Source organism: Electrophorus electricus, chromosome 25 (genome assembly GCF_041902795.1).
Source record: "Electrophorus electricus isolate QZ-2024a chromosome 25, ASM4190279v1, whole genome shotgun sequence".
In the NCBI taxonomy this organism is placed as follows: domain Eukaryota; kingdom Metazoa; phylum Chordata; class Actinopteri; order Gymnotiformes; family Gymnotidae; genus Electrophorus; species Electrophorus electricus.
In genome coordinates this window covers 10,586,984-10,611,484 of record NC_137521.1, presented here as the reverse complement: position 1 = coordinate 10,611,484, position 24,501 = coordinate 10,586,984, and the positions used below count along the sequence as shown (strand labels likewise).

Below are 24,501 nucleotides of genomic sequence, written 5' to 3'. Positions count from 1 at the left end.
CTCGTGTGCCATTGCATGGCCAGAAAGACTCCTTACTATGTTCCTCACAAGCGTAAATTAGTTATGGTGTGGTGGTACATGGCCCCTCTAGGCTGCTCCGTTGGCTACCAGTGGGGAGGCGTTACATCTTCACAGATATCCTCCAGGCTCCTCTCGCACTTCCTGTCATGGTCGCCTGCCTGCGGTTCCTGGAAATGGTGCCTGTGTTGGTTTCCCTAATTAACAGAATCCCTGTTCATAGCGTCCTGTGAGTTAGGGGAACCGGGTTGGAATCTTTGACCCTGAGAATGTACCCCCCCCCCCCCCATGCCTTAGCAAAAGCCCACCCAGGGAGCTAGAGGGTGAGAACAGTACTATTATCGCGTGTGTGTGTCTGAATTCTGCAGTGACAGTCAGGGAGTGGGAGTGTGTCACAGTGATTGTGAAACCCAGGAGAGAGAACGAGTGTGGGCCCTGTGAGGGTGGAGGAAGAGTGGAGAGATAGTGACCACTCATCCATCAGTGGCCTGAAGCAGGGCTGTTTATAAATACTGCTCTGCTGGGAATGTCCTAATGAGCACCCTCATTCACACACTGCAGTCTTCTCTTCCACTTTCTTCAGCTCATAAAGGCATGTGGCCTATCTGCCCTGCTCCTAATGGTATATTAAACGTTCTTCCTGACTCTCACAGGTACACGTCTTTGTCTTTTAAATGCATTCATAAAGTTTATGATGTTGGGCAGCTGATCAGTGGGCTAACACAAGTTTTAAACTCCAATTCACTTTACCTACAGACTCAGAGATCTTGGTCGTTATCAGAAATGTCCTTTTTTTTTATTCGCAGGATTTTAAATTGAATTAATTTAGAGTTTCTTTTCAGATTTGTAGCCCAAATTCATTTTTCAGGTTTTTTTTTGTGATACACTTTGTTTGAAGCTATGACTTAAAGAAATGTTTCCTTTCAACTTTTTAGGTTTTTAAATATAATGCTGTGATACGTCCATAAGACCGCAAATGCGTGTGTTGGTATGTGTTTGAGTTAATGGTTTGTATTGGAGAGAAAGCACTGTTTGTTCTCTCTCTCCCTCTCTTACTCTTGCACTCTCTTTCTCCCTCTGTGTGTGTGTGTGTGTGTGTGTGTGTGTGTGTGTGTGTGTGTGTGTGTGTGTATTTGGCAAGTGCTGGATGTCAGAGGCTGGACCGCTGTCCACATTACTAATGTAAGGGGAGTCAAATCAAGAGAATATCGTGAGAGTCAACACAGAGAACATCAGAGTTGGTAAGTACTCAAAAACTCTTGTGCTTTCATTTGTAAAGGGACTCTTTCGCTGCTCTGTATTAATAGAAAAGTCTCAGTCCAATGCCTTTCGTTATACCAACTATTTATTCTTCTGTATGCTGTGGTCATATGGATAAAACCTTATCTGTCTCTCTCTCTCTCTCTCTCTCTCTCTCTCTCTCTCTCTCTCTCTCTCTCTCTCTCTGTCTCTCTCTCTCTCTCTCTCTATATATATATATATATATATATATATAGAGAGAAAGAGTTTAGGTTAAAATAAATGAGGACAGGATGATATGAATGGTCTGAGTGCTAGAATTTAAAGGCCACAGATGATGTGGAGAGTTATTATGTATCACGTGTGGATATTGTAGTCTATATTGCACAAAAACCTCCCCCAAACATGATAACAGAGAATATGTTTCCAAATACTGACTGCAACAGTAAATGACTTGAAGTTCTTGTGCTTCATTTAGTTTAATGCACAATTACCATTGGTAATAAAACTTTTCAGTGTCAGTCTGAATGATGGATTTCAAAATTAAAAATTTTTGAATACTGTAACTTTTCCGGTATGGATACATGGAAAGCGATTTTAAGTGCTCTTCATAAGGGATAGGTTATATTTAAATTTTAAAATAAGTTTTACTTTAAACATTTTTGTTTGCTTTAAATCTGACCATAAATAACATGTTTGCGTATTATTCGGAAAGCTTGTCTTGACTAATTTTACATGAGATTAAAATGAATGGAGGTCATTGGTACAATGAGAGGTCAAGGAAGGGGTGGAAAAAAAGATATGAAGAGTATATGTACAAATTAACCACGACTGAGAGTTACAATATCTCATTTTTTCTCTTATCAGAATGACATTATCATGAAATAGGGCAGGTAAAATAAGTGCCGTCTCTTTCAGGGAATTGCTCACAGCTGATTAGCTGCCCTCTGCCACCCCCCACTTTTTTAAGTCAGCCCTGGACTTTAGTCTACTTCCCCCACCCCCCAATCACTACAAGGCCACTCTAATCTAAGAGTCTGCTTCCTGTTCGAATTCGTAAACACTACACTGTCCAAGCCTAACTACTGGCAAACAATGCACAAACCTTAAACCACTCAATGGATGGATGGATGGATGGATGGATGGATGGATGGATGGATGGATGGGGAAAAAGAATAGAATGAGGAGTTTCACAAATAAATTTGTGCTGAAGTCCATTGTAGAACAGCCAAAATGTTTCAGGAACCTTAGGGTGATGAATCTCTTTCCACTCTCTCTCGTCTAAAACAACTCCTACTCCCAAAGGGCCTTGCAACATAGAACAACCATTAATCCCTCCCCCAACTCATCCAGGCAATAAGCAAGCTATACCCAAACTCTAAATAGATAAATAGATGTTGCTATTTATGTACTCGAAGCTCCCCATGGAAGAAAAATGAATGCATGTTCAAACTCTTTAACCTCTCTACTAGGCGCTGGAAGTTCAACAGTCCCGCTCTTTCTCACCCTGTCTCGAGTAAAGCCTAGTGAGCAGGCAGAGGTCCTGTTTTTATTCTTTCGGATTCTCGAGGACGTGACCCACAGTCATTTTGATGGATCGCGATAGCAATAACAAAAAATATCCGCTCTCTTGGGAAGCCAAAGCACTAATAAAGCCTCTATCAGAACTATCAGAGACATCCATTAACAAAAGGATGCTTTACCTTTACCTGGGACTTGTATAGTGCAGTGATTGGATGATTTGAGGGTTTGCTTGCTACATGTGTCATGCTGTAACTTGGGATGACTGGCCATTGATGGCCTGTCCCTCTCTGGGTTCTGCCAGGTCTACGTGGGGGGGGGGGGGGGGGGGTGTTGGGAGGAGTAGAGGCTCCTAAAATCCTAAATCTTCTCACTGTCAAATATTAACTGCAGGACAAACAGAGCTGCAGCAAACAGAATGAGAGCAAACAGCCGTCTGATCGTCCTAGCTGCCTGTCCTTCTCTCCCTCGGCCAGGGCACTCTGTGCAACCCATGTAGTTCTGCACAGCAGATAAAACTCAGCAAGGCAAACGGGACAGGAACTCTAAACTATTGGCTAAAGAGAGATTTAAGGTAGACCGAGTAGTGTCATTCATTCATTTATTTATTTATTTTCCAGTGCTGAAAAATTTTTGAATGATGTCATGGAGGGCATTAGGGAATACTTAAATGACTACTTCCTGTGGGTTATGCACACAGCTGTGCCTGTAGAGTATCAAAATGTGCTCTCGTTCAGCATCTGTGCCCTGGAGCGCAGTGTGGGGTTGCATGCTCAGGTGGGTCATAACGGACCTCCTCCTGGAGCTGCCCTCTCCAGCGCAAACCTGTGGTGAGAACCAGGGACCTGCCTCTGTTTGACAGGCCTCTCTCTGAACCTGCCGCCAGAGCAGCTGCTGAGGTTGGCAGAGCTCATCTCTTCCTTATTCTCACACTCCTCGTCCACACGCGCCGCCCCAGAGGAGCACGGACTCGGAGGTCCTCCGACGCTGCCGTGTTCTGGGTTAACCTTTAAATCGCAGCGCTCTCTGTATATAGCAGCTCCAGATCTGGAGCTCAGAGAACCTGTAATGGTCAGAGAAATTGTGAAGCTCAAGATCAAGGGTTTAAGAATAAAATATTTCTTTGTGTTTGTGTACGTGTGTGAAATGCACCATGGATCATGCTGTGCTCTGTGATGGACGTGGAGGTCTCTGGAGTGTGTGCGTTTTTTCCATCAGCCGTGCAGATGAGAGAGTGGACAGACCCTGAGATGGGCATGGTGACCGGAGGCTACATCTCTGCCCTCGATGCCTACGGCACCACAGAGCCTCTCCAGTATTATGGTGAGAGTCTTATCAACCGGTGAATTATTTTCTCATTACAAAGCCTAAAATTGTTTCTGTTGCAAGACTTAATACGGCTAAACTCTTTGTACCAGTGATCTGTTTATTCTACTTCTCCTGTACCTCACCTGGAAAAGCAGGTAGGGCTGGTAACACCAAGGTCATGGGTTCCATTCCCTGGGAGTGCACATACGCTCCTATGGATAAATAAGTCAGTCTCTATGGATAAGAGCATCTGGTGAAACTCTTCATAGTGCTGAGCTCGATATCTTCATGGAGATGAACACTTTATTCTGTTGGATTCTTCATTCTCCTGAACTGATTCTGTTTAACTTGTCAAGCTGATGAATGTAGCACTAGACTAACTCTCTTTATGCCGCCAAACTTAATATTGCTGAACGCATCATATAGCCGAAGGGTTTATACTGCTGAACACTGAACATCGTCTGTACTGCTGGACTCTTACGATTGTGGCAAATACCAAATGTTATGACTCAGCTTAGTATGCTGTAACTAAAACGGACTCAAATACTCCTGAAGAAATTGTTGTCCATCCAGTGGATACCTTCAGAAAATAAATAAACTGTCGCTGAACTAAACTCCAGATTATTTTGTGAAATGCTACCTGTATGTGAAATACTGTATGAATAGTATAAATACATGATTTAACATCGTCACATTGCCTTGAAGGAAAGCAACAGTTCCTTTCTCTAGCTAGTTAAGTCATCCGTGTGTGACGGCCGAGGGCAGAAGTGGGAGTTTGGAATGGGCTGTTCAGGACTCGGGAGCAGAATGCACTCTGCAACGTGCCTGTTTACACAGACCTCTGCTGGTTTACAAACAGATGGAAGTTCAGCCATGTCGACTACATTTCCGAGGCTGAATACGACAGAAACCATCTGGGAGGGCAGCAGCAAGGGGGATATGGGCATGTGTGATTAGTCTCGTAGACGCAGTTGGAGGGCACGGAACACAGTAAAACACATCAATTATCTGCATGCAGATATGTTACAATAATCCATTGTATTCTTACTGTATGTTATAATGTTGCTAACCTGCCAGATGAAGCAAATCTAATACGGCGTTGCAGATGGATCTACTTGGGAAGTCCCCAGTGACATGAAGTCACTGATTTGTGATACATTTATTCACATTTTTTTGTCCGTATACCGACAGCAAGTCCTTCAGAGGGTAGTTGTGTGACAGAATCTGAATGACGCAGTGTCTTGCACAGATGTGTTTCAGAAGCGCTGCCAGTGGTAACATGTGTTCTCCCCGTGGGGTGACTTGCTCAAAGTTTCACAAATCAGACTCTTTTTCACAAGTCTCAGATATTCATCTGCCTTGATTCAGCACTGTCAGAACAGCTCGAAGGCCAGAACTACCCAGCAAAAAGAAGGAAAGTAATATCATAAACAACACAATGTTCTTCAGCTGTGTCCTGTTTCCAGAGTCATGCTCCTTTTTAAAACATTTTTTTATTAACACCCTGTAGCCTCATAAAGTCATGAATTAATTCAGGAATCACGCAATTCAGTGGAAGTGCATCACTCGTGTCTGAATGCCTTCCTGCTGTGTCCTTTCTACAGACTTGCTGGTCGATCCACTGGGATACCCGTACCAGGACCCTGAGCTGCAGTCTCTTCCCTATGGCCAGCAGCACTACAGCCCGGCTAACGTGCAGTTCTCTGTGTACGGCCCACCGAGCTTACAGCCATGCAACCCACCCTACCCCTACAGCTCTCAGGTCCCCGAGCTTCCCTGTGGTGGAAGCATGGAGCTCCATGACCAGGCGAGAGGAAGTGTGAGTGGGACGTCCCTCACGAAGAGGCCCCGGCTGGGGCCAGGGGCCCGCATGAAGGGCCAAGATGAACTGTGCGTGGTGTGCGGAGACAAAGCTTCAGGATATCACTACAATGCTCTCACCTGTGAAGGCTGCAAAGGTGACTGGCCGAGTCAGGACTAGGGTGGGGATCTCAGTTAGGATTAGAGTGGGAATATGAGTTGGGATTAGTGTGGGAATATGGTGGGGATCTCCACATATCTCTGCAACTCTTGTAAAAAGTATGGGTTCCTATCCTGCCTCAAGAGCAATCTTGCATCATAATAATACATACGGGGCAAGAACCTCCTTTTAACTACATAATAAGTACTGCACTGGAACTTTTAAGAAACTCGTATCCAAGGCATGTGAAATTTCTACGTATTCTGAGCTGTTTTTCAGCATATGCATCGAGGACAGATGGTGTGCTGCTTTCTCATGTACCCATGATTCAAGACAGCAGTCAACACTCCCGGCAGCGTCGCAGTGCAGCGACAACCTGGCCATTAGCCTGCAGGGTGTCTGAAAGGTCTCCCCGCTCTCCCGCGCGTGTGTGTCGCCGCAGGTTTCTTCAGGCGCAGCGTGACGAAGAAGGCCGTGTACCGTTGCAAGAGCGGTGGTGCCTGCGAGATGGACATGTACATGCGCCGCAAGTGCCAGGACTGCCGCCTGCGCAAGTGCCGCGCCGTGGGAATGCTGGCCGAGTGTGAGCGTGCCAAGACCCGCCCAACTCCTGCTCCCGTGGCCGCGAAGCTGGTCCTGCTCCGGCACGCCGAGGGTTAATGAGCGCCCGTGATATCCTTAGGCCAGGCGTGTTGGAACAGGGTAGACGCTCCACGGAGCGGTACTGCAGACCTCTGCCATGGCTGCTTGATATACCTGCTCAAGATTGTGGGATGTACATTATTGTGGCAAATGGTCTTTTTAAGAGTGAAACTATCATGTTAATGTTGTCAGTGGGGCAGGTGCATTAACTGAGTGTAATGAAGCAAAGTGCTTCTGTAGGATAAATAGACCATTATCCTTGTTACCTCACTACCACATTAACTTTAAGGGAAAATTAAATCTTACTCTGATGCGTCCATTATGACCACAGGGATCTATAGATCAGCTTTCTCCGAGTGTATTAAGAGTGTAAAGACACCCCACTGCCACATATATAGTGACAAGAATGTGTGCATTGACTCTTTGGTCTCCTTTGCTCAGGCCTCCTGACTGAAGTACAGTGCCAGTCGAAGAGGTTGAGGAAGGGGGCCAAGCACCGAGAGGATGCACTCTCAGGTCTTTCCCCTGAGGATGAAGACAACGTCGAAGGCAGAAATGTGTCATCCACTAGCAGGCTGCCTGCATCAGCACGGGTACAAGCTGAATACCAAAACCCCCCTCCAAATGTTACCCTCACAGCCCGCTGTCTTATACTGAATATGTAAACTCCCCTCCTACAACTGTTGCGCTACACAGCTTGCTCTCTTGTACTGAATACTTAAACTGCCCTACCAACAACAGCTAAACTCAGAGTTTACTTTCTTAAACTGAAGCCAACCATGACTGTTGTGACAAGTTTGTTTGCTTATTTGGAACAACTAAACCCTCCTCTATATATCTATTACGCTCAAAGCTTGCTCTCTTATCCCAAATACTTAAACCCTCTACCTACAACAACTTTGCTCAGAGGTTGTTCTCTTATATTGAATACCTAACCCCCTCTACCAACAACAGCTACGCTCAGAGCTTGCTCTCTTATACTGAATACCTAACCCCCTCTACCAACAACAGCTATGCTCAGGGCTTGCTCTCTTATACTGAATACCTAACCCCCTCTACCAACAACAGCTATGCTCAGGGCTTGCTCTCTTATACTGAATACCTAACCCCCTCTACCAACAACAGCTATGCTCAGGGCTTGCTCTCTTATACTGAATACCTAACCCCCTCTACCAACAACAGCTACGCTCAGAGCTTGCTCTCTTATACTGAATACCTAACCCCCTCTACCAACAACAGCTACGCTCAGAGCTTGCTCTCTTATACTGAATACCTAACCCCCTCTACCTACAGCAGCTACGCTCAGAGCTTGATCCGTAATTTTATTGTTATTTTCTGGTACGGGTGATGGTGAATGTTAGAGTTGTTATATAGACAGACAGCATGTTGTGATTTATTTACAAGTGTCTAAGAAAATTATAATGTATACATAACATATATAATGATATATTCAGACATTTCAATTGAGAAATTCATCTTGTCAAATGTCTTTGAATGTTGATCTTTAAACGGCTTGGAAAATGCAGTGCTTGGATTCTAAAACCACTTGCTGTGCCTTGTAGGTATCTGTGGGACTGTCCAGGGAGCAGAGGTGCGTTCTGAACAGAATTGTAGAAGCTTATCGCCGGTACAGAGCTCAAGACAATGTGCATTACCGGGTATGTCTCTGCATGGCTGTACTGTGCGTGACTGTGTAATAATAAAAAAAACAACCCATAAGGCACTGATTAAGGTGTTATTCCCACCCAAAGCATAATGTGGCCAAAGACTAAATTGATCTGGTAAAACCCTCAGCTACACCCATGTTTCCAGAATATAGTTCTGGAAAATCACAGAAGAGAAACTAGGAAACCAGGGTCATTCCAGCAGGGTGCAAATTGGATTTAGGTGATTACTCCAGATATAGGATTAGGAAAACCAATGATCAGGATGCAAAGCTTCATAAAAGTTCACCGTCACTGTGATTTTGTCTCTTCCCAGGTGCCCCAGTGGCCGGATGTGGAGGAAGGCAGAGAACATTTATCTGACTTAACTCCTCCACAGATGGAAAGGCTCCTGCAGTTTTCCAAAAGCATACCTGGTTCGACAAGCCTCTTTCCTCACACTCAGCAGAAGCCACAGATGAAGTTTGCTCAGGATTGATTAGCTAAACCGTGCTTGGTGTTTTGCTGTTAACAGGGTTTGAGCTCTTGGACACTGCTGACCAGAGCATTCTTCTCTCCAGCTCCTCAGTGGAGGTCATGTTCCTCCTTGCTGCTCAGCAGTTTGCTGAGAGTCCGTCCTCTTACAGCGCAGGTAGGTAGTACCCAAACCTCCACCAACGTCCTGCGTATGATGATGAAGACCATGCGGTCTGTGAAAAGCTACAGAGCTGGCTCTCTTATGTGTTATCAGCTCTGTACCCTGGGAATGGGCCTGTCTTGTCTCACAACTGGGTGAAAACTTCACAGTCTAAAACCTACAGCCATGAGATCATTCTAAACTCAGGTGACTACTACTTGTCATGTAATATTCTTGGATTACATGGTTTAATAGAGATACTCGTGCAAACATTTCAAATACACTGGGAGCACTAGCTGACTTCAAGACTGTTTCCACAAAGAAGGCAAAGGGAGAATGTATGTTCTAGGCACAGAGAGGGCTGTATATTCAAAGAGCTTCAAAGTCGATGGAAATCAGTTGTAATTTGCAGCTTGACATTTATCATAACTGCTAATTCATTGTCTCTGCTATCAAAATAGATTGAACAGACAGTCAGATGATAATGACTGGAATATCAATCATGTTCCCATTATTGCCTAAATGTATAGTGAGTGCCATGTTTTGATACTTGCTGAAAAGGATTCTGAAATTCCCCTAACGTTTGGGCTGATGCATATACCACCAGCAGTAGCACTAGAGTGCATAGATAACATTCTGTAAATTATTAATATTTAATTTATGCCAATTTTTTAACCATCACATTAAGAGCTGTTTGGAGTAAGTGGCTGTGATCTTGTACTTATTTTGATCTGTTCTCTCTCGGGCCTTCTGCTTTGAGGTGAGCTGAGTGAGGATCTCCTGAGACCAGTGCTGGGTTTCTTCCACAGTATGGCTGCTATTGCCGCGTCGGACGCGGAATACGCGCTGCTCACGGCCACCGCTGTCTTCTGCTCAGGTCTGTGGGATTCACAAAGTGTCAACAAGCAGACAGACAGACTGTTCTGCTCTCAGTAGGTGCTCTACCAAGCTGAAGTTCTGCTTTCTTAAGCCCAGCTGACTGCCGTTGGGTTGGGGGGAGGGGGAGGGGGGGGGCTGTCCTTTATCAATCCTCAGTAATGTAGAACTAGTCTTGCTCTATATGAAGAGCTGGCCCTGTATTCAAATGACTTATTTCCAAGCCCTTGTGCTTAATCTCGTTTTTGATTATAGAACATTGTACTTTACTATTTCCTGTAATTATTTTTGTCCTATTTTCCTTCCTTCTGGGTGTGTGTGTGTGTGTGTGTGTGTGTGTGTGTTCGTGAGGCAGATAGGCCATGTCTGCGTGCCGTCCAGTGTGTGGAGAGCCTGCAGGAGTTCGTCCTGGACCTGCTCTCCAAGGTGTGCCGGAGCGGGCAGGGCGTGTCCGTCGGGCCTTGCCGCTTTGCCCGGCTGCTGGGCCGGCTGACGGAGCTCAGGACACTGTGCCACAACCACCTCACTCTTCTGCCTCAGCAGTCCTGAGACAGGACAGGCCCGGCTGGTCCACCATCAGTACATGTGCTCATAAACGCGCTGAGTAGCAATTCAGAACCCAGGGAGATGCCTCCTGTTTATGGTGGTCTTAGTCACAGAAGCTGACCCCAGTACTCTTACTCCGACATGCTGTATGAACACTGGTGTTCTTTGTTACAACGAAACTGCAGCTTATTTTTGATAATACAATAGTATAACTCAATGTACTGTGCTCTTGTACAAACTCATTTTATCTTAAGAGTTGCATGCGTACTTAAAACCTAATGATCTGTTTTAAACAAATCATATGCAGTAAATAAAAATCTGTTTTTAGTTGACTGGTATTGTACAACTATACCCCTTATTTTTGCCTCAACCTGTGGTTGTTCAGTAAGAGTCCCACTTTTGATTTAGGAGCACATTATTTTCTTATTCACAGAAATCTTAATTCACTGGCCCAATGTTGCATAGAACAGTGCTTAGCACAAATAAATCATACCTGTGACTTAAAAAGAGTATATCACTATCGTGCCTCTAGCGCCCTCTGTGTTTGCCATGCAGTAATGTAAAATATGCAATACAGCAAGATGTGCCTATTGCATAAACGTGACCACAGGGCAGGCAACATCTTAAAAACATCACCTGTAGAATGTGCAAGCAAAATATTTCACAGAGGGAAAATCCATCTAGTAGCCCTGCCTCTGTGTATGTCTGATTCATGTGCTCTTCTAGCTAATGAAGTGCTCACCACACGTTCCTATACTTAGCTGGCTCTGACTATAAATAAACATATATCACTATTTAGGAAGTTAATATTATAAATATAAACATCCTAGCTGCAGAGAATTATGATGAGATGATGCTAAGCGTAGCTTTATTCTTCCACAGCCCTTTTACTGAGTCATGCTTTCACACTTCATGGTTGGCATAAATTCCCTTCGAATTATGATGTTCCAAAGAATGGTAGCAGTTTAACAGCTTGCTCCACAACAGCTCATGAAGTGAATTAATATTAATGATAGTTAAGGAAAAAAGATGAGAATGTACATAAAGTGTTTTTTTTCTTGCAGAAGTTAAAACAGAAGAGCAAGAGCTTAAAAAGTTTCAATAGAACATTTATTTCCTCCACATGAGAAAATACTGATTCATTCAGACAGGTTATTTGGCTGTGTGGGTAAAATCTGCAGTATGTACAAGCTTCAACCTTCTCTTAGCTCCATCATATAAATATGTACTAGAGCTCAACCACTTGCTACAATAAATACAAGGCTCTGTGCTCCATGGTGCAAACACCACAACAAAAAAGGATTTTACGAACATTGTGTGTATAATACATCATCCTACAGCATTTCACCTTAAAAGCTTAATATAACTAACCCATAAACTCACAAAGCCCATTCTTAAAACCCTATGCAATAGTTAACCTTAAATAAGACATCTGCTTCAATCTTCAACCAATATATAATTGAATTATCTCTACCTCTTCGCTTTCCATAAATAAATTACATTTCTGTGTATCAAAAAATGATATACATAAATATATTTTTAACCATAGACCACTGACCGTGAATCATACATAAACTTATGTATGCATACATACAAATATACTCGCGCAGTCTGACAGCAAGGACAAGTGGAACTCATGAAGTCAGTGATCTGATTTCTTTTTTTAAATATGTACAGAAGAGATCTAATTTCTTCATACATCCAGGTGATTGAAGTCACAATAAACGAGACCCAAATTAAATTAGATATTGAATGATAAAAAAAAAATGTTCTTATATACACACACATACACACACACACACACACACACGTCTTTACAATATACAAGAAGTGGTTTGTAAAACGTTAAAAAGTAAAAAGCTTAAGAAAATGGCAGTGGTTAACTCATGTTTGTACACACTCGCAAGCCGATTCGTTCGCTCGTTTGTATTAACTGAATCATTGTCAGAACTAACTGCATTTATCCAGCTACGGGCCTTCACATGGTCCAGCCTCAAAACCACCAGTTTTAAAGTGACGCTAGTTTAAAAGCACACACACCCACCCTCACATGTTCATTAAAAACCTCCCCCTAACTCGCCCAACCTTAAGAAATAACAAACAAACAAACAAACAAACAAACAAACAAACACACAGGCTGCTGCTCCTTCTTGACACAAAAAGGAAAGGAGCACGTTAGTGAGCTAAACTGGCCTCCCTCTGTCAGACAGTGTGACGGCCCCCTCCCAGCGACTCCTCATGCAGACGAGCACTGTTTTGGAGTCAGCGAGCAGCTTCATCCCCAGGTAGGCGCTAGCAGCAGATCGAGTGGTAGGTTTGAGCAGTAGCGGATGCGGGTGGTGTCAGCGGAGGCGGGGGCTAGAGTCAGCATCGCCCTACAGGTAGGCGGAGCTGACGAAGGCGTGCTCTCCGCGTACTCGGCTGAGGTGCATCAGGGCTCGGTCATAGGCCACCTGCACTGACTTGCGGATGCTGGTCTTGCGGCCCTCCATGAGTCGCAGCTTGTCCACGGTGTCGTCCACACCGAGCGGGAGTAGCTTGTCCCGCGGCAGCCACTGCCTGCAGCCCCAACGACAGAACACTTGGTCAGGCAACCAGACGTATTCAGTTCAACAGTCATTAATTCTAACATTCTTCTGCCACAGAAGCAAATACGAAGCACTGCTCAAGACAACAAGGGTCCAATGTGCTACACGTGAAACTGAGCTCTTGTATATTCACCAACATAAACAGCATCTGAAGTGCTATTTACAATGGCAGAAAATGACAAACTAAATTCTGTAAATGCATCTGCTACTGCATCAGTTAGGTGGAAGACTTCAATGGAGAGATTTTTTTTTATGATTTTATAATAGAGGATCCTCACTGATAATGTACATTAGAACCCAAGCAACACCCAACCCATATTGCTTTTTCATAAGCAATTTGTTTATGACAAAGTTTCATAAATTTCACAAGTAAATGCTTAACTGTTTATAAAATTCCAGTGTCTCACACACACACACACACACACACACACACACACACACACACACACAGCGGTGAACGTGTTCTGTATACGAGTACATCTCATTCATTCAGAACCTCCATGCTGCCCTGTGGGAGCGGCTCTCCTCTCGGGAAAGGTTGCACTTCAGCTGTCCTTACCAGGTGCGCTTGTTGTCAAAGAAGAGGACAAGGAAGAGCTTCTCGCCGGCCTCCTCCTGCCTCTGCTCGCCCAGACGCAGCACATCAGCAGGGGGAACGGGAATGGGCACGCCGTTATGCAGGAGACCCTCCTGGGGCATGTCCGGATCTATGATCTACCGCCCGGGAAGAAGACACGGCCATGTTCAAAGAGGTCTGTAAAACCCCATTAGAATTACACATGCAGTATTTAAAAAAAAAAAAAAAAGAAGTGCTACAGAATGTACATTTCATAGTTCTTTAGTATACAAGTTGAATTATTAACACATATATTAATATATCTATATAGCACGATACCTGAATATGTGCATTATCAAATACAAAGTGTGTGAATAGGTGAATACATGAAAAATATGTTTCTGTATAAGATAAAAATCTAGACAAGCCTGTTTCCGGAAAATTCTAACATTTAGAAGTTTCTCATGATTATGAGATATCATAATTATGACCTAATATTTCATAATTATGAGGTTTTTCATACCAAGATATAATCTCAGTCATAACTTTGTATATCATTAAGAATTTATGAGACACTTTATGAGATTTTTGTGAAACATTCTAATAATATGCATAAAACTAAAAATTATTCATGATGTATGATTAAACACTAGCTCTTAAAATGTTCATCACATTAGTAATTACAAAATGTGTTAATCTCACTTCACTTTCGGTTTCTATAGCTATTACCGAAGAAGAAAGTTATCTTGAATTACACATGTCCAGTAATCATGTATGATTTACTGACTGTGTATTCATCCTTGCTGGAGAACAAGGCCTGACTGTGTTAAATCTCACTGTCCAGGCTCCAAGGTCAGTCCTTGGCTGTGATGCTTTGCACACGGACTGTTGGAAGAGAATGTCTGTACCAGAGTCGCAGGACACAGCTTGACTCAGTTTGAACTCACTTTGCATTCGTCAGTCATAATTTACTCCTGCTTGATTTGTTTTCCCCTTAAACTTTTTAAGCGATTTATGACTCCTGTTCTACAATAAACCCCAGATCCATTTTAGGAATCGCTGCTTGTGCATACTGGCTGACGCTTCAGAGGTGACTCTCACCACCAGGTGGAAACAGGCTTCCACAGGGGAAATCTGTCAGGTCTCTAATAAATGACACCAAGGGAGGCGGTGTGTGTGTACGCATGTTCATATATTATTACTCAGGAGACTACAGAGCACATTCTGCTTACCCTTCAACGATGCTATCTTCCTCATGCAGCGGTGTGTGCAGACTTATGCTAAGTTAGTAGTACAGAATAGAGGTGAGTATTAACAGAGATGGAAGTGCATGCGGGAGAGCAGCGCCCTCACCAGGGCAGGGTAGGAAGGGTAACCACGGCACTTGGCCCACACCAGGTCCAGAGCTTCCAGTTCAGCGTCGCTCTCTATACACAGCATGTCCACTGAGAGAGAGAGAGAGAGAGAGAGAGAACACTGCCACGTTTATGAAAGCACGTTTCTCACTCAATGCATCTTTTTGGTGCCTTTTTGAATATCTAGGCTACTTTTACTTTTAAATGTCACATCAGTACTTGTTCCTCTCACCTGGACCAGTGTAGTCGGAGTCCCCATTAACAGTCTCTAAAAATGGTACTTTGGACAACGCGGGTTTTCCGCGACTTTTTTTCGGCAGCAAGGCACTACAAAAAATTGAAAGCACACATTCGCAATCTGTAATTGAAATCAAATTGAATGTAGCCCTCTGGGGCTCTGGGTAATGAAGTGATTCTTACATTTCCTTTCTGAGTATGGGCGAGAGGCTGCTCTCAGAGTCCGAGCCGGTGTCTTTGTGCTTTTGGAATCCGTTTGTGAGCGCTGTAAAAATAAAAAAGTGCATGTTTACAGGTGACTAAGGCTTAAAGGATCGAGCAACTCTCAAAACATGACTCAGAAACCACAGAACGGCTTAACAATTGACTAGGGACACTATGAAGTCACTTAATGAAAGCCACAAACCGCTATTTTAATGGTGGGCTGTTGTTAAATTATACTAACAGTACCGTACAGCATGAAGTCTGAGTTTACTAGCAAGAGGTGCTTTTATTTGTTGTAAATTAGATACTTATTAAATCAAGAATACACAATTTAGAACTATGTTCCTTTTTGTTGTTTGAGAAATAAAAAAAGCTAAATTGCAGCTAAACTGTAATGATTCCAGGTTTTTGTATCCTGTTGTACATTTATATTCTCTCATTCAGCATTACTTTTAGATGCTAAAAGAGTCCTTTCCTATACTACAGTGAGGTAATATGCGCCATGTTTTGTGTTTATAAACAATTATATTGTAAATAATACTGGATGAGAAAAAGGCTTCCAGCAGCATTACAGTGAAAGAAATCCTGGGGTCACCACTTCTGTCTGATAGTCACACAGCGACCTTCAACTCAGTGGCTGCACTCATTACTCATAATGTGCAAACTAATTAGAAAACCTAGCAGTTATAACGGAATCAGTCTATACCGCATCCTGTGGAGTGGGGTGGGGTCTTCTCCTGTTCTCGCTGGGGACTAGTGCTGCGTCTGCAACCTCTCTGATTGGCTGGTGTGAGTACTGGGGGGGATGTCGATGGCGGGGGCAGTGTCAAAAACGGGGTAGGAGCCTCGGTCGTCTCTGGGATTGCAGCCGGAGGCGGGGACGCGGTGGGCGTGGTCGTTCTGAGCGGGGACAGGGATGGAGATGCTTTGCTGTCCCCACCACTCCCGTTCTGCAGCCGGCTGTCTCTCTCACGCTGGAGCTTGACTCCGTTTTTTGCTTTTCTAAAGAGGATGGACGTGCGGCGGCCCACCCCGCCGGAGACGCTCAACGACGGCGAGGTCGAGACACCGTTCAGCAGCTTCCCTTCACTGGGCGACAGTGTGGGCGGGGTGTCCCGTGGCCCCGGGCAGCCGTTCACGTCTGCCTCCAGCTCCGCGTCACAGCCGCTAGCTTTGAGGGGGTCGGGCGGGAGGGCGGAGCAGATCTTGGGGTCAGCCATCATTGGCCGGAGTGTGGGCGGATCTTGAGGCGTGTCCCCAGGAGGAGGGGACAAGGCCAATCCTGACGGCTCCAGGGTTGGGGGAGGCGTGGATTTACAATCATCTGAAAACAAATAAACAAACGGAATAAAAGTAAACATTTACAGATAATTTGTTAAGTTAATTAATGTGCATTCAGTTAATTAATTAGATAAAAATAATCAGCTAACAATTTAATTCACAAGCACTAAAAGGATTTGCGGTTCCCATGTAGCTAAAAGATTTAGTACAGTGTAATGTGTGTCCTTATCTTCTGGACAAAGGGTGATGAACCCCATCCCATAGGTATTAGTCACCTGGCCTTATTAAACATCTCCGCTGGGCTTTCTAACCTGTAATGTCACCTTTGTCTGAAGATGAAGACAGATCTTTCTCCATGTCCATCTCTTTGTCTTCCTCATCCTCGTCCTCGTCTTCCTCGTCCTCTCTGGCTTCTCCGTTGGAGAGGTGGGAGTTGCGGCGGTAGCGGACGTTGTTGATCTCCCGGCGGAGCAGGCGAATGCGGCGTGTCCGGGCTCCGCTCGAGCGCATCGACGTCACTACGTCCAGCTTGTCCAGCAGTTCCTTCAGCTGGTCCTCCACGGACATGTGCAGCCGGTTCTCCGGGTTCAGGAGCGTGTCCACTAAACCCACACGCGTGCACACATACACACATACTTGCTTTACTGAACCGTTATGTAAGCTAAAGCTATTTCACATAACCTGTGAAATGTGGCCATAGCAGTTATGGGTGTTAGAGGTGAACATGCTCATTTCACCCATGATTAAATCAACATTTACACACCAAAACTATGCAGAACCTAAACTTTGAAAAATTCAAACAACCAGAAATGGAGCAAAACTTCGTTTCCCAGCTTTGCACAGCAGCCAAAACAACTTCAGGACCAGGCTGGCAATATTACAGGGAACCTGACATGCGTGCTTCTTTCACAGCAGACCAAACGGCCATCTCTTCCCATGCTGCCTGGGTGTACTGCACTACCACTCACCGTCCTCCAGGGTGCAGCGGTAGTAGTCGTTTTTGTGCGGTGGTTCGGGCAGGTGCATGCCTGTGTTGGGGTCCAGGCCTGCGTTCTGGGCCTGCCTGTAGGCCTGACGCAGGATGGCGCCCCCTAACTCTCGCAGGCGAACTGCGGCCCGGTGGAACACCGTGTCCTTAGAGTTGTAGAGCAGGCAGTTGGAGATCATGAGGTTGAAGTCGGCCTCCAGGTCGGAGAGCGAGCGGTACTTGTGTGCCTCCAGCTTGGATTTCATCGTGGAGAAGTCCATGGGCTGGGAGATGAATTCCAGGTAATCTGGTACCTGCGAGAACAAGCAAAGCAAAGTAATTGCAAGCTCTTCTCAAGCACAGAGGGAATATTAAGCACATATAACTAGACCCAATAGACAGCTGCTTTAATTTTGGTTTTCAAATTAAAATCACTGAGGAAAAAAAAAGATTTTATTTTTACATTAGCAAAAAAAAGAATGTTCTTTGAGAACAGATAGGCTGGTTTAGATCTCCATCCCCTGTCTTTGTGAGATGCGACGTGACCGTGCTCTCAAGTTCAAGTTCGGTTTATTCGTCACATACATAGTCATACACAGTATAACACGCAGTGAAATGGTGGAGAGTGCTCTGTCCAAACTGAGGAAGAGAAACAGGGGTGCATAGAGAAAAATATATATATGCAGATAAATATATATATTCTATGTATGTACAAAAATATATTAACAATGTATGTACAATATATGTATATATGTATATTATGATTATATACACAATGTACAATGTATATGGTTGGGTATATATGTATTCATATACTCTCCGTCACCTCTTTGACGTCGACGGGCTCGGCAAAGATCTGTGCAGCGTCTTTCTCCTGCAGCTGGTCCAGGGTGGAGCGCTGCAGTATGAGAGTGGGCGTGAGCTGCAGCTCCATCACAGCATGGTGCACCTTCACCTGCAGGATACATGCAGGACATGCTAACAGCACAGGACAGTTTCGCCACCTAGAGGTCTGACAGGACAATGAAAACAGTACTACGACAGAACCATCTGTTAAAATGGGTGCTCAAAACACACTGGGACCATCATACCATGGTAAGTATGCCTTCTAGTTTTTATAGGCTTCTTCTATAGGTTTTATATACATTCTAGTATTTCCATCTCTAGGCTCATATGAACCCCAAAAGCAATCTGAACCACGCTAAACTCCATCAAAAGTCCTGGGGAAGCTACATGGAGAACATATCATCTAGCCTTTTGGAAAAAGAATGTTAATGGCCACTTAAGTTGTAACAAGATGTCAAAGTGATAATTGATTTTACTGTTGGAAACCTTAAAAGATTCTACATGTACGCATTATTAATCTTGTGAGGATTAATGGCCACGGCAGGCATCTTAAGGGCAGAGCCCAGCCAAATCTCTGGGAAGTACAGCACTGCTCTTGATTCATGACGGCAGAACTTATACACACAGAAATGGACCTGAGTGATCACTCCCGCAGACTGGTAGCGCTGTCATGATAAGTAAAGAAAAAAGAGCAACTCCACTAGGAAGCTGTCAGTTAAAGTGGGAAAGATGACGTGCTCAAGTTGCTTTTAAAATGCCTTTAGAACCTCTGCATCTAGACACGGGCGGTTCAAGAATGTGAATGAATTCAAATCGGGATCAGACGGCTTCCAGCTGTGTTTGATCCAGGCCTGAAACGGAGGTGTGAATCCGACTGCAGTGCTGCGGTGGTTTTGTAAGGGAAATCGCTGCCGTACCTGCTCTCTCTTTAGCTTCTCTCTCTTGCGGATGAGTTCCACCAGGAGCCGCGCTCTCTCAAGGTCGTGCCGCAACTTCTGCCAGTATTTCAGCTCCTCCCTCACGGCGCTCACCTTTTCGTCTGGCTCGGCCTGAAAGCAAGCTCACACACACACACACACACGGACACGTGCGAACACAAAGCACACATTAACTTTTACAACTTGTTAAACTTCTCATTAAACTTCTCCATGATAAGAACATATGAAGTTATTGTTGGCACACTGACTAAACACATTTTAACCTTAGCTGCTGTTAGAATACTGAAATATACAAAAAAGACCTCTGAAGCCAAATGACCTTCAATGGCTATCAAGTACAAACAGAAAGTACAAGTACAAACCATGGCTCTGCAATATGACTGTAAAAATGACAGAAACACAGGCGACGTCATACTCCCGCCAACACACCTGATCTGCACTCCTCTGGGCCTGCAGATGTGAGTGTAACCGACGGATGAGAGGCACTCCGTTGCGAGACTGTCGCTTCAGTAACCAAAAATTGTGCAACCTCTGCATAAAATGATTCTTTCTTTGTATGATAATTCCTTTAAAAACTTTGTTCAACCTGCGGAAAACACCAGTTAAAAGTTTGTGAGAAAAACAAAATCTCAATATAAGGCTGCTTAAGGAATTTATTTGAGACAGGGAGCGGGGGCAGTGATCACCTATGTGGAGGTATCAGTGGTAACGTGTGTGTGAAGCCGCTGGTCGGCTCACCTGTGTGGAGGTATCTGTGGCACAGAGACTAGCAGCGTTGCTGCTTTCCTTGATGTTAAGTCTGGGCTTTTCTTCCCTTTCTTCTTCTGTGCTGCTCCCTTCTTCCCACTCCGCTTGGGCTTCTTCAGCAGGGGTGTCTGCATGTAGGCGCTACTCCCTCTGCTGGCTCGGCCACCCACCACCCTCCCGCCAGTCTCCTCGTCGTCTGAGCCCTCCCTCTCAGGCGGTGAGTGCACCTCACAGAACGCCGTCTTCTTCACGGAGAACGTGGTGCCGTTGGCGGTGGTCTCGCGTACCGGCTCGATCTTCATGAAAAGCCCGGCCCTCTGGGCGCAGGTGACGTGGAAGGCCGTGTAGCAGTTGGCCTTGTGGCACTGAATGGACGCCCCCCGGCCCTTCTGCTTGCAGAGGTAGCACGTCAGCTTCCAACGGGCCGGAGGGATGTTGTCCACGCCCTCCACGGGCTCCAGGAAGACTGTGTTGGCGAAACATACCTCAGGGATCCAGATGGCGCACACCACGTGCGCCCAGCGCCCGTCGCTTGTCTGCTTGAAGGCGCCACCCCGGTTTGGACACAGCACGCAGTCCACGGGGCGGGAGGGTGACTGCAAGCAGCAGCGGCACAGCCACTGGCCCTCGGGGATGTAGGGCACGCCGTAGCACTCCTGGTGCACGGCCAGGTTGCAGATATCACAGAACAGGATGACATTGCTGTTGAGGCACTCGTCGTCCAGGCATACGCAACAGAAAGCGTCCTCGTCGATGGCGCTCTGAGACGGCGTCTGTATCCTGGACTCCAGGAATGCCTCCTTCTCCAGGCCGTCCATCAGCAGCTCGAAGGTGTCCGCTGAGACGGCCGGCAGGCCTTCGGCCACTCGCTTCTCGTTCACTAGCTCCAGCCAGGCGGCGTCCTCCTCGTCCATGTCGTACTCGGCCTCCGCCTCCAGCTCCTCCGGCGACTTCTCCATGTAGCGGTAGTATGCAGTGGGCAGGGGTGGGGCCTCCGTTGGCATGAAGGTCTCCAGCACCTTGAAGGTGGGCTTGGGCAAGGGGCAGTGGCTGCCATGCTGGTGGGAGGAGTTGTGCTGCGAGTGAGACTGTCCATGTGAGCTGGAGCAGTGGCTCTGGGAGGAAGAGGATGCGTGCTTAGAATCCCTCTTCCTGCCCTTATGGCCAGCAGCCCGGCGGCCAGGACTGGCCACGCCGGCTGCCGATGGCTGCTCGCTGTTCTCTTTGTTGCTGTTGCACTCGGCGATGTCCTGGGCCGTCATCTCGTCCTCCGTGATGATGGCCAGTGGGTCAAAGATGCTGATCCGATGCAGTCGGCCATCCAGGTCCACCTCGACCATCTTCTGGGACTGAGCGTAGGTCAGGGTCTCTCGGGTGGGCGATACTTTGAGCCTGTAGGGGGAGGGGGGGCGGGCTGGCGCTGCCCCCCGACCTCCACCGCCTCGGGATGTAGCATCGCTGCTCCTGCCCCCCCAGCCCCCAGTTGGCCCCCCCCTCCTACGTGGCTTTCTCATGGACACCTGTGCTGTGCAGCCACGCTGAATATGGACCTGCACACAGGCAAACAAAAACATCAGTACAAGACCTGCACAGGTGCCCATGTCCAGGGCCCAAGTGCCAGAGAGCCTGTGCAGGTCAGTCATTTCCATGGTCAAACACACATCGGTTGACTTATGAGGTAATTATAACACGAGGTGTGCTGGGGAAACGACTACTGCAACACTCGCTTTTTTTTTTTAGGCACCCTTGTTCTAACGTAAATCTTAAGTTTAGGGTCTGCTTCGCCTAGAATAAAACATACTTTTTTATTGCTGCAAACTTTTAAGGTGTTGTAACACCAGAACTGTCCTGATATTATGTGCCTTTAAATGCGGTGCGCGCGCTCCTTGAAAGAAACGGTCGCGGTGGGGCCAGACTCAGACACATTATTAACTTATATTAAAGTAGCTAGCTGACAGTTTACGAAGCAGAAAAGCCAGTTTATCTGGCCTACAATAAGAGCTGCGTACAAACGATTTATTAAACGGTAAATGATGACTGTTCATTACAAAATGACCGATTACTAGAACTTATCAATATCAACGTTATTTATGAGGCTCACAAACTTATTAGCAAAGTAGCTAACAAAAACAATACAAGCTACATAACGTACAAACTTGAAATATAAACAAGGGGGTAGACAGCTATATCTGTCACCTATACATTACACAAAATAAGACATAAAATTACAGCGCAGTTTGTTTAGGGATTAATCTCACACACTTTGCCAACTAAGCAACTGTGTTTTTATTTTTGCTGTCTCTGGGGGCGGGACTTTGATATTATGCTGAAGGCCTCCAGCACATCGTCCCTTTCATCGCTCAGCATGACAATATATTTGATGACTGATACGCGTTTCTGGTGACATGTTACTTTGGTATCGAGTGAAATACGAACTTTGATCCACACATCGAAAAAGTTATGCGGAGTTTTTAGGATTTATCACTCAAGTGAGACTGCCGCCAAGAGCTGGGAAGTTTCCCAAACGTAAATGCACTTCAATAGCCAATCGCCGTCCTTCGTACCCGATTCGAGTCTTTATTTAACCAATGACTGACGAGCTAAGTAGATTGTTGTTAGGTTGCGCGTCCTCATTTCTAGAACGAAATGTCAGCCATATTAACAGTCTCACAGAACTTCAGACTGAAGTCAGCAGAATTGTCACCTAAATCTCAACTATTTATCTATGACAGCAGTACAATGAATCGTGCTTTCAGTGAATTGTACATAAAGTTGTGGGCAAATTAAATCCTTGTTGGGTAACTAACCGTCCCACCGCAAACTCATTATCCTCATCGGCTAGCCGCATTGCTAAGTTAGCTAGCTAGCTTTTCAGCTCGGACAACAAACCGTCGCCTTCGCGAGCCGCTCGCCAGTAAATGGTTTCTTCAGGCAGGCTAACGTCTCCTCACCGCTAGCTAGGTGGCTAGGTGGTGGCTGAGGCTGACTGGCGCACGACACGCCGTGTTTCGCAGCAAATTTAATGGTTTAAGTACTCCATAATACCGCCACCACCAAGTAATGAGGAAAGAAATTACCTTGTTTTAAAACGGCAACTCCCCGATCGAGCGTGTGCCTCTTGCGGAGCCTTTTCGCGCTCGTTACCTAGCAGGGGCTTCTCCTAAAAGCCGGTAAAAATTCGCTGATAAGCGTCCCTTTCCACTCAGTCTTTCATGGTGTACTCGTACAAATGTCTTCACCGGACTCGTGAAGATGGATGCGTTTGCTTACATATTCTAACAGCATACAGCTCAAATCGAAATAGAATTTTTTTTTTTTAACCGTAGTTTCTCTAACAGAAAGAGTAGCAAGCTAACTGGCTTATTTTCAGCCACAAAATGTACCGACGTTGGCTTGCTAGATAGTAGCTAGCTAGCTGATACAGTGGGAGAGAGCGGGGCTTTCAGTCAAGATAGTATGAACACGCCCCTTCAGAGAAAGCAGGCCATCCACATCGAATTTACGTATAATAATGCAACGAAACATTTATTGAACACACAATGGAGAGGAACTTTATAACGGCGTCCACCTATTAACGCCATGTACATCAAACCCTCTTGCAGGAGCCTCTGTTCATGGTTAAGGTGCAGTGGTTGCTACCCTTTCTCCACAACCTGCTGGCTAAACTAAACGCAACTATTGGTTGGCAACTAGCAACTTGCACTCAAAGATTTGACCAGTATGTACAGGGGCGCTGCATACCACGAGTTGGAGCTTAAGCACAAGGCCAAAAGCAACATGAGAACGTTTTCTTTTTTGGTCCATCAAAATAGTACTTTGTACGGCATTTAACGTTTAATTAAAATATGACTACATTCATTCACATAACTGACAAATGGTCGTATTGCGTAAATGTGCAGCTTAACAGTTTAAATGCTTCAAATTTATGTCTCACAAAGATTTGCGTCGCAAACAAATTAATCACTTAATTTTATTTTACTTTGGCAAACTATCATTCAGTTTATCTCTAAATATTTACAGCTACTAGAGCAGTATCATACCAACACTAGCATAATGTAAGGCCAAATGTCTAAAGTGTTGAAAATCAATAATCATGACATCTTTGTACAATAAAGTCAGGTCAAATAAAAAAAGCAAGCCAGACCTTCCTACATCTCACACGATTGTGTCTGAACTCTCGTCCCGCGAGAACATTTGGCATGTACTTAGTCGTATTTGTATTTCCGACTGTTTTTCCTACAGCTGACGACTGTGTTACCACACGTTTTAAATGGAGGTAAACACTCGTACTGGATGGGTGTCTCCTGGGTTAACCTGGTCCCCTACGTGGTTAGGGGCCATGTTCTCTAACTGCACAGTTACTGAAGCCATTGTCATCTGGGTTTGTATGAT

At 45.3% G+C, this 24,501-nt stretch overlaps 2 protein-coding genes across 11 annotated transcripts; one reads left to right on the top strand and one right to left on the bottom strand.

Annotated features, from left to right (window-relative positions):
• Positions 1-48: 48 nt before the first annotated feature.
• On the top strand, positions 49-10,751 carry nr1h5 (nuclear receptor subfamily 1, group H, member 5). 6 transcript variants are annotated; one of them, XM_081707372.1, is made up of 12 exons: positions 49-671; positions 1,160-1,259; positions 3,966-4,101; positions 5,691-6,044; positions 6,489-6,701; positions 7,130-7,281; positions 8,251-8,346; positions 8,669-8,768; positions 8,867-8,983; positions 9,083-9,175; positions 9,729-9,845; positions 10,200-10,750. In XM_081707372.1, the coding sequence occupies exons 3-12, from the start codon at positions 4,005-4,007 to the stop codon at positions 10,391-10,393; spliced, it is 1,533 nt and encodes a 510-aa protein (XP_081563498.1). In that variant the 5' UTR covers positions 49-671; positions 1,160-1,259; positions 3,966-4,004; the 3' UTR covers positions 10,394-10,750. The 6 variants fall into 6 exon arrangements, 5 of the variants coding, with proteins under 5 accessions (XP_081563498.1, XP_081563500.1, XP_081563499.1 ...); XM_081707374.1 differs by having other exon boundaries at positions 49-1,259; positions 3,997-4,101; positions 10,200-10,751; XM_081707373.1 differs by lacking the exons at positions 49-671; positions 1,160-1,259 and adding an exon at positions 1,274-3,352.
• Positions 10,752-11,478: 727 nt separating this feature from the next.
• Positions 11,479-23,517, bottom strand: brpf3b (bromodomain and PHD finger containing, 3b). 5 transcript variants are annotated; one of them, XM_081707390.1, is made up of 13 exons: positions 23,187-23,511; positions 20,101-21,659; positions 19,792-19,948; positions 19,342-19,473; positions 18,405-18,590; positions 17,580-17,892; positions 16,923-17,213; positions 16,037-16,654; positions 15,310-15,391; positions 15,122-15,216; positions 14,888-14,979; positions 13,538-13,692; positions 11,479-12,949 (listed from the first exon to the last, which is right to left on the bottom strand). In XM_081707390.1, exons 2-13 carry the CDS (start codon positions 21,621-21,623, stop codon positions 12,766-12,768), a joined length of 3,828 nt encoding a protein of 1,275 aa, XP_081563516.1. In that variant the 5' UTR covers positions 21,624-21,659; positions 23,187-23,511; the 3' UTR covers positions 11,479-12,765. The 5 variants fall into 5 exon arrangements, 4 of the variants coding, with proteins under 4 accessions (XP_081563516.1, XP_081563517.1, XP_026865797.2 ...); XM_081707391.1 differs by having other exon boundaries at positions 16,935-17,213; positions 23,187-23,510; XM_027009996.3 differs by having other exon boundaries at positions 18,405-18,533; positions 23,187-23,509.
• Between the last annotated feature and the right edge of the window lie 984 nt (positions 23,518-24,501).

Excerpts from the sequence above, each read along its gene's own strand:
- nr1h5 (XM_081707371.1), top strand. The coding sequence starts at position 3,939 with ATGCTGTGCTCTGTGATGGACGTGGAGGTCTCTGGAGTGTGTGCGTTT. Across the intron at positions 6,702-7,129 it reads CCTGCTCCGGCACGCCGAGG|GCCTCCTGACTGAAGTACAG; the intron begins GTTAATGAGCGC and ends TCCTTTGCTCAG. Across the intron at positions 9,176-9,728 it reads TGAGATCATTCTAAACTCAG|GTGAGCTGAGTGAGGATCTC; the intron begins GTGACTACTACT and ends TTCTGCTTTGAG.
- brpf3b (XM_081707390.1), bottom strand. The coding sequence starts at position 21,623 with ATGAGAAAGCCACGTAGGAGGGGGGGGCCAACTGGGGGCTGGGGGGGC. Across the intron at positions 15,392-16,036 it reads ACCCCACTCCACAGGATGCG|CGCTCACAAACGGATTCCAA; the intron begins GTATAGACTGAT and ends TTATTTTTACAG. Across the intron at positions 15,217-15,309 it reads CCCATACTCAGAAAGGAAAT|TGCCTTGCTGCCGAAAAAAA; the intron begins GTAAGAATCACT and ends AATTTTTTGTAG.